The sequence below is a fragment of the Rhincodon typus genome, chromosome 36 (genome assembly GCF_021869965.1).
Source record: "Rhincodon typus isolate 14 chromosome 36, sRhiTyp1.1, whole genome shotgun sequence".
Taxonomy (NCBI): domain Eukaryota; kingdom Metazoa; phylum Chordata; class Chondrichthyes; order Orectolobiformes; family Rhincodontidae; genus Rhincodon; species Rhincodon typus.
In genome coordinates this window covers 349358-362582 of record NC_063367.1, presented here as the reverse complement: position 1 = coordinate 362582, position 13225 = coordinate 349358, and the positions used below count along the sequence as shown (strand labels likewise).

General features: G+C 39.9%; 1 protein-coding gene across 1 annotated transcript in view; it reads right to left on the bottom strand.

Moving 5' to 3' along the window:
• Positions 1 to 13225, bottom strand: part of herc1 (HECT and RLD domain containing E3 ubiquitin protein ligase family member 1) — a 333814-nt gene that overhangs the window by 154999 nt on the left and 165590 nt on the right. Inside the window, exon 39 of the mRNA XM_048617017.1 lies at positions 4312 to 4451. Within this exon, the coding sequence (XP_048472974.1) occupies positions 4312 to 4451 (140 nt within the window). The remainder of the gene's footprint in view (positions 1 to 4311; positions 4452 to 13225) is intronic.

Here is a 13225-nt window from a genome sequence, read left to right as displayed (position 1 = left end):
GATATAGATAGGTTAGGTAAATGGCCAAGAAGTTGCTAAATAGAGTATGACATGGGAAAATGAGAAGTTGTTCATATTGGAAGGGAGAACAAAAGAACAAAGTATTATTTAAATGAAGAAAATGCTGTTGTCTGATGGTTGGCACTGAGGGAGTGCTGCACTGTCAAAGACAGTCGGCACTGAGGGAGTGCCACGCTTTTGGAGGGTCAGTACTGAGGGAGTGCCGTGCTGTCGGTGGGTTGGTGCTGAGGGAGTGCCACACTGTCTGACAGCAGGCACTGAGGAAGTGCTGCGCTGTTGGAGGGTTCACGCTGAGGGAGTGCCATGCTGTTGGAGGGTTTGCGCTGAGGGAGTGCCATGCTGTTGGAGGGTTCGTGCTGAGGGAGTGCCACACTTTCTGACCGCAGACACTGAGGAAGTGCTGTGCTGTTGGAGGGTTGGCGCTGAGGGAGTGCCATGCTGTTGGAGGGTTTGCGCTGAGGGAGTGCCATGCTGTTGGAGGGTTTGTGCTGAGGGAGTGCCACACTTTCTGACAGCAGACATTGAGGAAGTGCTGTGCTGTTGGAGGGTTGGAGCTGAGGGAGTACTGTACTGAGTTTCACCTGCCCTCAGATGGACACTATTTTGAAGAATAAAATAAGATCTCTCTAGTTTCCAATTCAATATTTATTTACTTCACCAACATCTTTAAATACAGATTTTGTCATCATTATCACACTGCTGTTTACAGGGTATTGTTAAATATTGGACTGCGACATTTTCCACATTCCAGCAGTAACTATCTATTTGGCTCATAAGTGCTTTACAATGCCCTGAGAGACTCTGTGATGAGGTGTGAAATCCAATGCACATTATTTCTTTCTTGTTTTAGAGACAATATGACAGTGACAATGAGGAAGTGAGTTTCAAAAGAAGGCCGTCCAGGCCGAGGAGACGCAGCAGCACGTCATGAAGAGATTTCTGATCTGCTTGTGCCAAAGAGAGGTAATCCTAAAAACAAGTGGATCATCATACTGTTAGGATCAACAAAACCTTAATCTACACAAGTGCTGCTTGTCCTTGTTGCTGAGTCAATACCGGGCATGTTCAATAGAAAAATTGAACATACCTGCACACACTCTCTCTCTCTCTCTCTCACACACACACACACACACACATACGATGAATGATGCCAGGCTTGTGCTGCCTACTTTAGAAGCCAAAGTGTGCAATACGTTTTTGCAACTCAATGTATCTATCCAGTCTTTCTCACATACAATTCTTGTGATTGCACTGATGCATTGCATATCAGGAACGGTGTGATGCAGTTCTGGAAAATCTCAGTGGTCTGGCAACATCTACTAGAGAAGTCAGAGTTAACCTTTCGGGTCCGGTGACTCCTCTTCAGAACTGGAGTTCTTCTCACTGGATCCAAAACATTAACTCTGATTCCTCTCCACAGATGTTGGCCTGCTGAGATTTTCCAGCAATTTCTGTTCTTGTTTCTAATCTCTAGCATCTGCATTGCTTTTGGTTTTTGTTTGATGTGATGGAAATTCCTTAATTGTGATGGGTCCTCCGTTTCAAGCCTGTTGCCGGAGGTACTTTGAGTGGAGATCTGACACTTGGCCACAAGAATGATAGCCAGGGAAGGGAGATAAGGGCATGACTGATTTTGACTTCATTCAAACTGTACACCTTACCATGCCATCAAAGGCACTCCTTTTGTGCAGGGATCATCCTAACATTGGATTGTAATAGTGTTTACTTACTTTCTGTTGAACGGTGAGCAATGTGGAATCAATGATTGGGCAGAATATTAGCCACAGGCTCTGAGTGGAGGTCAAGAACATGTTGAGCAGTAATTTGGGAAATGAGCTTCAGTGAATGAGTCAGCCAAGCAGGCAGATGTTTGAGCCGTGCTGAACATTGCTCGTTTCAACTAACATCATTTTTATGTAAACATTGCTTCAGGTAGTTTTAGATAATAGATTTTTTTTTAAAGTTTGCAATACTGATGAAAAAGAAATAACTTTATTTGGTAAACCATAAAGCTTCCAGCATGAGATTAGAAGAGAAACTATTATTTGTGTATATGTAACCTCAACGGGAATTTGAGAGAATGACACAATTAAAAGGTTAGTGCCTGATACCTGAAATGAGTTCAAAAAACAGAAGTTGCTGGAAAAGCTCAATAGGTCTGGTAGCATCTGTGAAGAAAAAACAGAGTTAACATTTTGGGTCCAGTGATCCTTCCTCAGAACGGTCACCAGACCCGAAATGCTAACTCTGATTTTTCTTCACAGATGCTGCCCCTGCTGAGTGTTTCCAGCAACTTCCGTTTTCGTTCTCAATTTACAGCATCCATAATTTTTTTCAGTTTTAATCCTGAAATGAGTTGCTTTGACATGTCTGTTCAACCTCTGTTTACAGGAGTCGAGATAATAATATTGTTGCTCCAACAAATCTTTTGGGTGACTTTTCTTGGGAAAGTAATACTCACTTCAATGTTGCCCATTTTACAACAATATGAATAGACTTTTTGTAACTGGCTTTTCAACAAAAGCCAAGTGATTAATTAGGTTTTGGCCAATCCAATAGGTGAATTATTATGAAATAAATGATCCTTAAAAGCAGTGAGGAGCTCAGAAAGGTGCACAGCATTAGAATGGCAGCATTGTTTTGGATGTGTAGAAGCTTTTGAAGAGCTGATATGAGAAACGATGAGAATATTGGGCCCTGAAGTGAGAGTGACTGTGGACTGTGTTAATAATAGACTGGATGTGAGAGAGGAAAGCTGAGTTCACAGTCAAGCAGTCCACTGAGGTTTTGCATTTCCTGACTTGGCTTCAGGAGGCAAACAGGAAGGAGGTGCTAAAGATGCTAAAGGAAGTTCAAGTAAAGGATACCTAGTTCTTCCCTTTACTTGGAGAGTCAGAGGCAGTTCAGTCATATCCTTGGTCTCCTCTCTAATCAAAGCAGCCCAGAAGTTAACCAAAGTCCTGAATTGCTGTCATGATTAAAAATATAAAGCACCTTGAGGTGCAAATGCCAGGTGAAAAATGTTCAAATTTACCTTGTCTCGTCCAACACAGAAGGGAGCACCAATTATTCAGGTTAACATAGGAGTGAGGAGTGAGCACAGGGAGTGCCTAAGAGAGTTTGTTATACACGCATGCCCAACTCATTTCCACACAGGAAGACATTGAGTTTCTGTATTTGTTTCTGAATTAATTGAGTAAAAATAAAAGAGAACAGCTGGGTCAATGATATTCAAAGGTGCCACCTGCAGAGAAATCCAGATTGGTAGAATTGCTCTTAACATCCTCAATGGCTCAATAAATGAATTGGTAGCTGAATAAAGTAAATTTACAGATGAGGCTCAAATAAAACAGCCAGGCAGTTTTGTATTGTGTTGTTGCCTCCCCGCTCAGGCATTTTTAAATTTTCAGTTTTCTACCTTGCAGTAAATTATTTTTGATTGAAAAGAATGATTGGAGAGCTCACTGCCAAAATTTCAATCCAGTTTGCAGACTCCAGTTTCAGGGGCTCAAATTCCATGCTTACTGTTTGACCCTAATGATGAGGAGACTGGGAGGATACTTACTGGTGCTTTCAGTGTTTGGCATGTTGATATTGGAAACATTGTCATTCAGAGACACTGGATAGTAACTGGGCATGCTTTTGGAGATATTATTCTATCTCCAAATACCTCACCAAGTCAAATGCTTTTGTTTTCCTGGCTGTAGACATTTTTGTAAGTGGTAATCAGAAGTGGTCAAACAATCCTTTTCTTTTGGATAATATATCACGCTTTCAACAACAAATCACTTATCTAAGTCTTACTGTCCTCTCCTTGAGCCTGAGAGACAGAGTCAATCTTGTTTGAAAATAAATACTGTAAGTTTGTGTTTGTTTAGCATTGCCTGTTAGAGTTGGATGGTTTTTCAGGTCTGGACTGTGCTGGTTGGCCCCTCATCATTCATGTTATCAACCATGCTGTTATCCACAGAGATGCCTGTGCAATTTTTCAAGCTCAGTGACAGGAATTTGCAGATAAAATCAGGTAGCAGGCAATGTCTTCTACTCAAGATGTTACTGCTATGGCCTATCTTAATGGAGAACAGTCTTTACAGAAGGAAATGGTACCATGTGCCCCAAAATTTTCTTTGCTTCAAAATCTGTCTTTTTTTCAAAAGGTTTTTTTCTGATCTTTCTTGAGAACAAAAGGTAACTAAATGCAGCTAAAGCTGGATCTCTGAGAAACCGTTTGATCCTGCTTCACAACGTGAAACCAAAACTGGGAGATGGCAGGTACTCCCTTCATCCAACCTTCCACTTGATCCGATCTTTTGGAGGCTGGTTTCTTCTGGGAAATACAGCTGAGGTGAGGTTGGGGCAGAGCACTGGCACAGATATCAGTTGGCTGTAACTACAGGCATTGTAGGTGGAATTGGCCATTTGTGTTGTCACTGGAGTGGGACATAATAATTTAAATTTAAGATTAAAAGTATTTCCAGAGCACAATAACATTTCTAAAACTATACATTCACCTTTGATTCCCAAGCTAAGATTGAGGTGAAGAGCTCTTCGTTCAGTTTAACTTTTGCCTGAAGACTAACTTCAGAACTGACAGCAATGTTTGTGAGTTTACTTGCTTCATAGCTTAACAAACTCAATCTTTTAAAGATTAAGAAGCTTTGCCACTTCCTATGGAAGTGATATAATCTATTCAACCTGTTTACTGGTGTTCTGGCCCCATTTCAGCTTTGTTATCAGATGATAATTGAAAAATTACATTTTAATTTATGAATTCTGATTAGAAATGGTTTGAGACACCAGAAAGTATACGTTAACTCACCAATTTTGACAATGTTGTTATACAACATAAAAATTATTCTTTGTAAATTCTAAAGGCCAAGTATTTTAATATAGATTGTGATAATTGCATGACATTGTACTTTTTTAAAAAAAAATCTGCCCTTGGGACGTGAACATGCTTGGCAAAAGGCATTAGCATTTAATTCCCATCTTTAATTGCCCTTGAGAAATGGACTACCAATGCTGGCCTTACTAGTGATGCCTTCAACCCATTAATGAATAACAAAAAAAAACCTTTTATTCGTAATGTACTTAGACTTAACATACAAAATTTAATCTTGTACATATTTTAGTTGCACTGTTATAATGTTTAGGTAGGTCCTCGAAGATTTAATGGTTATTTTGGCCCTGAGCAATCCTCTGCCATATGGGTGATTGGGTGCTTCCAGCAGAGAGTAACGTTCCTCAGAACTGCAGACCAGGAAATACTGAGGTCTGTAGCGATTAGAATGCTACATCCTGGGAACACCTGTTATATCTTAGAAGTGTTTCCATAACACCAGCAACCTGTATCCTGACTAATTGGTTATAACCCACTTATAAATTATATTAATTTTCTCGGATGTTATCTGAGAATCTGAATAATACTAAATCACCAAATATTGCTTTTGATAATGTATAATGTTATACTGCAAATCATTTTTATAATTATAGATTCCACCATTTACACAGTGAAACTTCGATCTTATGAACTAATTGCCAGATTCTTCAATTTGCCTTGCTTACAAGGCAGATCAGAAACGAGCAAAGTGATATTCATGTATGTATCAGGCATGCATAAGCATCTTTACTCAAATGTTGCCATTAAAATCTTCGTCTCCTTGCTGTCAATATTCCCTTTGTGTTGAGGAAAGTCTAAAGTGGTCTGGCATGTGAATACTGCATTTTGAACAAGCTGAGAGCTCAGCCCATCCATTGCAGATTCAACTGGCTAACCTCACCTCTTTTTTATGGGGGTGCGGGTAAGTGGGGGGTGGGGGGTGCTGGGTAGGAGGGTAATGTTAACGCAGGAAACAGACGCAAACTCACCTGCCCTGGTTGTTATTGAGAGCCTACAAAAACTATGTGAACGGAATATCTCCCTACCAGAAAATTGTGTTTTTAACTACAGACCAAAACTCAAATATTAAGAACACCAGAGCATGGAACTTGAGTGCTTTTTATTGTCAAAGAATTATAATCATAGCAACGAGTGAACCTCCCTGTGTATATGGGGCCGGCTTAGCTGCAACTGCCAGTTGTGCTGCTGCCATTGATGTTATGTTAATCTATACTGAATTATTTTTGCACAAAAACTACAGTTCTGTAATTAACAGTGTAATGTTCTAAATTAGCGTAATGAACTTGGAATGAAATTAATATTTCAAAAGTGAATATGTAAATTTTTAAACTGTGCTAAGCTATTTGACAAATGGCTTATTTGTTTAAATAACTGTAAATTACATATAAAAAGAATTGCAGTAATGACCAGTACAATTTTTAAAGTTTCAAATAAAATTAAAGATTTAGTGAATGTTGGATTTAATTATGATTATTTTAGGTTGATGGACCCAAACTTGTGATAACAGAGCAGGGATTTCTTGTTTATGATATTGATTAAAACTCTCTTTATACTGGACTGTCCATATCTGAAGACTGTGTTTGCAACATTGTACAGTATTTTTCTATAAATAAAGAGATGAATACAACATTTTCCTGTCGTTTAATGTGATTGCACAGATGCACTTGCATGGTTTGTTTTCACAACATTCATATAAAATCCTGGTACCCTGTAGTAATCTTTCCAGAATGTACAGAGATTTTTAATGGTGGTAATTGATCGAGCGGTCTTCATCGAAAGAGCCCTCAACTGATTAAGGAGAATTGAGTGGCCATTGCAATTATTGAGAGGTAGTTATAGAGGAAGCTACAAATTCAGTTGCAAAGATGGTCAAGAAATATTTGAGAATTGACGAGTGAGAGGTATTGTGTGGCTCTGATTTCTTGTGTTCCGTAGGGTGAATTGGATTAGATGCTTTACAAAGTCTAATTGACAATACCAATTTCACAGATTGGGCAGTTGATAATAGGGCTGCTGCTTTTCATTTGCACCTGAGGTTCACTGTATTAGTTACTAGGGGCTAAACAATGGATTGTTTTTCTAATCCAGTCTATAAAAATCAAGTCAAAAATCACACGACACTACATTATAGTCCCACGGTTTATTTGAAATCTCAAGGTTTCTTGTGATTTCAAATAAACCTGTTGGACTATAACATGGTGTCATGTGATTTTTGACTTTATTCACTCCAGCCCAAGACCAGCACCTCCACATCATTATAAGAATCAAAACTGGTGCAGAAGGAGGCTGTTTGGCTCATTGTGTCTGCACCTGCTTTCTGAATGAACATTACGGCTTGTAGTGCCAATCTCCTGTCTATTCCCTGTAAACTTAAAATATATTGTTTATTCAAATAATCATCCAATGCCCTCTTGAATGCTCAATTGAACTTGCCTCCACCACATTTGTAGGTAAGGCACATCATACTCTAACCACTGCGGAGGGAAAAAAAATCCTCACCTCACATTTCCTTCCCTTGCAAAACAATTTAAAACTGTGCCCTCTGGTTCTTGGTCCTTTTATGAGCAGGAGCAGTTTCTTCCTATCTACCACATCCAGTCCACTCATGATGTGGAAAACTTCTGTCTTCAGCTTTCTCTTCTCCAAGAATAACAGTCCCAACTTCTTCAATCTGTTCTCGTAACTGAAGTTTTGCATTCCTGGAACGATTCTTGTGAACGTCTTCTACACTGTGTCTAATGCATTCACATCTTATAATGTGGTGCCCAGAACTGTACACAATACTCTTGCCTCCACATCCTTTTCCACAAATTGCAGTAGGGCCTGTGCAAACTAAAACATTTCCTTACTGGAGCTTAAATTAAGTCTCAGATTCTCAGATCTATGGAATTCCTTGCCCAGTGAAGTAATTGACGCTACTTCAGTAAACATTTTTAAAAAAAAGGTAGATTTTTTTTGAACAATAAAGGAATTAAGGGATACGGTGAGAATGCGGGTAAGTGGATCTGAGTCCACGAAAAGATCAGCCATGATCTTATTGAATGGCGGAGCAGGCTCGAAGGGCCAGACGGCCTACTCCTGCTCCTAGTTCTTATGTTCTTATGTTATGTTCTCTACACTAGCACTCAGCATCTAACATCTCCTGTTTCATCTATGTTATTTTAATCTGGTATTTAGGCTTTATCTTCTTGTGGCACTTCTAATTTTAGTTTTTGCATTCCCATTTCCTGTTTTCTTAACTCCATCTCCCTTTCTTTATCTTTCTCTGCTCTTTCCTTGTATTTTTATGCCATCTTTAATCTCTATTCTCTCCTATACTCTTGCTGCTTCAATTGTAACTGAATATCACCTGATTGTAACATTACACTAACTGAGGTACTCCACCTCTTTTGTATTACCTCTAAACCCATGTGTTATACTATTAACTAGTTATGTCTGCCTTTTTTGTTTTGTTAGGCAATTCTACCTCCAGTTTACCTGCCAAATTGATCAATTTGTGTTTTGAAATTTGCTTTAGGATTACTGGGGACAACTCTGAAACCTGCAGGAAATCCTTTCTTTTTCCAGTGCCATTTCTTAAATGCAACGTAGAACCTGGTGTTTTCCTTCACTTGTTTTATATACCAATAGCACACCCAAATCCTCATTTCCTCTGTTTCAAATCAAATCTTGGCCAAGTCTTTACAATACACAAAGCTTGTGAGCCACATAATGAGGTTGAAATGCTCATAAAACTGTCAAGATAAAGAAACAGTCATTGAGATATATAGCCATACAGAACAGAAACAGACCTTTTGGTCCAACCAGTCCACGCCGACTATAATCCCAAACTAAATTAGTTCCATTTGCTTGTTCTTGGCCTATATCCCTCCAAACCTTTCTTATTCATGTACATATCCAAATGTAGTTTTAAATGTTGTAACTGTAACTGCATCTACCACTTCCTCTGGAAGTTCATTCCAGATACAAACCACGCTCTGTAAAAAAAAAAAAAAAGTTGCCCTTCAGATCCTTTGTAGATCTTTCTACTCTCACCTTAAAAATATGCCCCCACACCATTGGGAAAAGACACCTGCCATTCATCTTATCTATACCCTTCAAGATCTTAAAAACCTCTATAAAGGTCACCCCTCGACTCCCTACACTCCAGTGAAATAAAACCCAGCCTATCCAGCCTCTCCCTAAAACCAAACTTTCCATTCCTGGCAACACCCTGATAAATCTTTGAGTCCTATCCACCTTGATAATATCCTTCCTATAACAGGGCGACCAGAGCTGGACACTACTCCAGAAGAGGCTTCACCAATGTCCTGTACATCTTCAACATGACTTCCAACTTCCTATGCTCAAAGGTCTGAGCAATGAAGGCAAGTGTGCTAAAGGACACTAACCAACCTGTCTACATGTGATGCAAATTTCAAAGAATTATGTATCTGAACCCCGAGGTCTCTCTGTTCCACAACGCTACCCACGGACCTACTTTTAATTGTACAATTCCTGCCCCTGTTTGTTTTACCAAAATGCAACACCTGGCATTTATCCAAACTCCATCTGCCACTCCTCAGCCCATTGACCCAATCAAACAAGATCTCTTTGCAATCTTAGATAACCTTCTTCACTGTCCAAAATGCCACTAATTTTGGTTTTGTCCACAAACTTACTAACCGTTCCTCCTATATTCTCAGCTAAATCATTTATATAAGTGACAAACAAAAGCAGATGCCCCACCGATCCCTGTGGAATACCACTGGTCACAAGCCTCCAGTCTGAAAAACGACTCTCCACCGTCACACTCTGTCTCCTACCGTTGAGCTAATTTTGCATCCAATTGGCAAGATGACCCTGAATCCCATATGATCTAACTTTACTAATTAGTCTACCACAGGGAACCTTGTCATAGGCTTTACTAAAGCCCAAGTAGACAATGTCTGCCACATTGCCCTCCTCAATCATTTTGATTGCTTCCTCAAAAAAAACTCGATCAAGTCTGTGAGACACGATTTCCCTCGCCCAAACCTATGCTGACTATCCCTATTCATTCCTTACCTCTCCAAATGCATATAAACCCTATCTTTCAGAATTTGAAAAAAAGCCATTGAAAATGTATAAGGGGAAAAAGACATTACTCTGTTAAAACCTTATAAAATTGATAAGATAAACAAACATTGAAAATCAAATTCAAAAGAACATTAACCTGGTTCAAAATCCTAAAACTGTCAAAATAACTATGCCTACAATTTCCATGGTATCAACAACCCCTTTCTTAGAGTGAATATAATTTCATATAAAATCTGTATTGTTTTACCCACTAATTAGGTTGTGATTCTATTTGGTGGATTCTCAGCAATATCATTGCTGACTGGGAAATTTGCTTGAAGAAATTGTGACGCTCACGCTCATACCATTGGAATGCAGCCCAATGTTTAATAGTTTAATAATGAATAATGGTTTACATATTATTTGAATATGTTTCCTTCTGTCATGACTCCAAAAGAATGAAATTAGTTTCAATAAACCTAGTGCTGTCAGTGTGACCTTGTAAACTGAGCAGGAAACCTTCAGTCCTAGTAGAATTTAATAAAGGCTCATGTGTTAGCATGCAGACAGCCAATGTCCCTATAATCACCCAAGCCTAATGATGATCATTGGTGCATTAGACAAAAATAACCAGAGTGATGCACTTCCTGTGGGGATAACCCAAATTATTTGATCTATGGAAATACCCTGAGAAACAGTAAAGCGTAGGATGTTATAAAACAGTTAATAGGTTCTCAGCACCAGAGTTTTCTGACCCAAAAGCCTGGAAACAGTTTCAGTTTAATCACTGGGCAGAGATAGACCACATATTCTTAATGAGAATCAAACAATATACACAGGCCCCTTGGGATAGTCAATTCCTCAAATAACCTGTGACGATTCAGGATTGATGTAATTAGCCAAGAATAATAACTGTCTTTGCAACAAACTGTCTGTTGGATTAATTGTAGTCCCACAAGATAATTCCTTTGAGCAGCCTATCTATCAAGGATTAGTCAGTGCTCTTACAGACTGAAACTATTGAAATTATTTATCTGCATTCCAATTCAAAAAAGATCAAAATAAATCAGGAATTTATGTTCAGTATAACCATTAAAAGTAAACATAAAGCACCGATACCACCAATCAACCTCTTCAAGAAAAGTGTTTCAAAAATGAAGGGTCTTCTTTGATGAAATTTGACCAATTTTTGTCCTCTTCCCATTATTTGATCATGGGACAGTATTTCCCTCTCCATGGTAACAAACCAGACAACAGATTCTTGACATAGAGAAGAATTGTCCAGATTTCCCCTCAAGCCTTAAATGTCAATTTATGAATCTCACATTGAGTAGTAACTACCTTATTTCATGAATTTGCATTTCATTAAAGCCCCAATTCACTGCATTACCATGTCCTTTCTAACTCTCCTCCCCTCCACCAGGAAACTATTTGACACAAATTCCCCACGTAAAACAAGGACATATATTGGCAGCTGCAGTTCACCAATCATCAGACAACTCCTTTAGAACACTGTTGCCTCGTGGTCCATCAGCCAGCATCCTCCCTGACCTTCCTCCATGCAGCTCGGCATCAGCAAACCACCAGTCTAACCACAGCATCATTCCTGCTCTCAGACAGACACTCACACCACTTCAGGCCTTCATCAGTGATGTGGAGTTCAGAGACACCTATGACTTGTATGTTTCTTGATTTCATAATTTGTGAGTAGAGGTTGCCACAAATCTTATGCATCATGGTTTTGCACCAACAGAGATACCCTGCATCTCAGGGATCTTAGCACTCACTCACTTTACCTCCTACTACTTTACAGCCTCTACTTGCTTCATGTTACTTTCTTAACACAGATTAACATGCTGCCAGCCTGTGCAGGTTTGTTAACCTAGAGTGAGAGGTAGACAGCCTGTGATCATGTGCAACACTGAACAGTCAAACTAACAAACTCACAAAGGTGGGGTGTCTTCTTCCCTGAGGACCAGCAGAGGAGACCATGACACTAGACCATGCCAGCTTGGTCTGAGGTTGGCACTCGAGACAGTGTAGTCTCAGCCATCTGGAGGATTGATCCACACCAACCCTCCAGAGTATCCCATCCAGACCCACACCCTGTACCCTATCCCTGTAACCCTGCAATCCCCATGGCTAATCCACCAGGCCTGCACATCTTTGGATTGTGGGAGGAAACCAGAGCACCCGGAGGAAACCCACACAGATAGTCACCTGATGCTGGGATCAAACCTGGGTCCCTGTGAGGTAGCTACGCTAGCCACTGTGCTGCCCTATAACTGGATCGGAGATTCTTAGAGGCTTGTGTCAGATGCTAATGGCCATGGACGTGGGATGCAAGGGCCAGTCCCCATGGAATGCACCCTGAGGTATTGGTGCCTGGTATCCAACACAGAGCTCCTTTGGAGCAAATGGCGTACTTAAATCTCCACGTACATGCTTTGTCTTCTATTTCACTAAGTGCTGAAATCTAGCTTGTTCAGTAAGGTAGCAAGCTGGCTATTAACAAGGTGAGTCATTTTTTTTTCTTTATTCATTCACAGGATGAGGCATCGCTGGCTAGGCAGCATTTATTGCCCATCCCTTATTGCCCAGAGGACAGTCAAGAGTCAACCACATTGCTGTGGGTCTGGAGTCACATGTAGGACATGTAAGGACATTAGTGAACTAGATGGGTTTTTCCTGACAATTGACAATGAATTTACAGTCATCACTAGATTCTTAATTCAAGATTTTCATTGAATTCAAATTCCATCACCTGCCGTGGCAAGATTCGAACCCAGGTCCCCAGAACATTATCTGGGTCTCTGGATTACCACAAGACCATCATCTCCCCCATGTAGTATTAAGCAAATAGTAGTATTAACAAGTATTTATTTGATAACTTGCCACTGCCAATGTGAGAAACTCACCTCATTGCTCAGCAAAAACACAAAAGATGCTGCAAGTTGGAAGGTCGTATCTGGACTATTACACTCCTCTGGAGCAGTGTGTAATGTTACAGAGGGAGGTAATGAATTGTGAGGAGTTCTGTTAATATTTTAACTAGATAATCACCTTCACTAGAACTGAACAATGATGTGGTATTGTGGACTAAATGCTAACTCTTCCTTTCCAAACAAGCAACTCAAGTGATACATAATATTGCTCAGAGATAGTAGGAACTGCAGATGCTGGAGAATCTGAGATAACAAGGTGTAGAGCTGGATGAACACAGCAGACCAAGCAGCATCAGAGGAGCAGGAAGGCTGACGTTTCGGG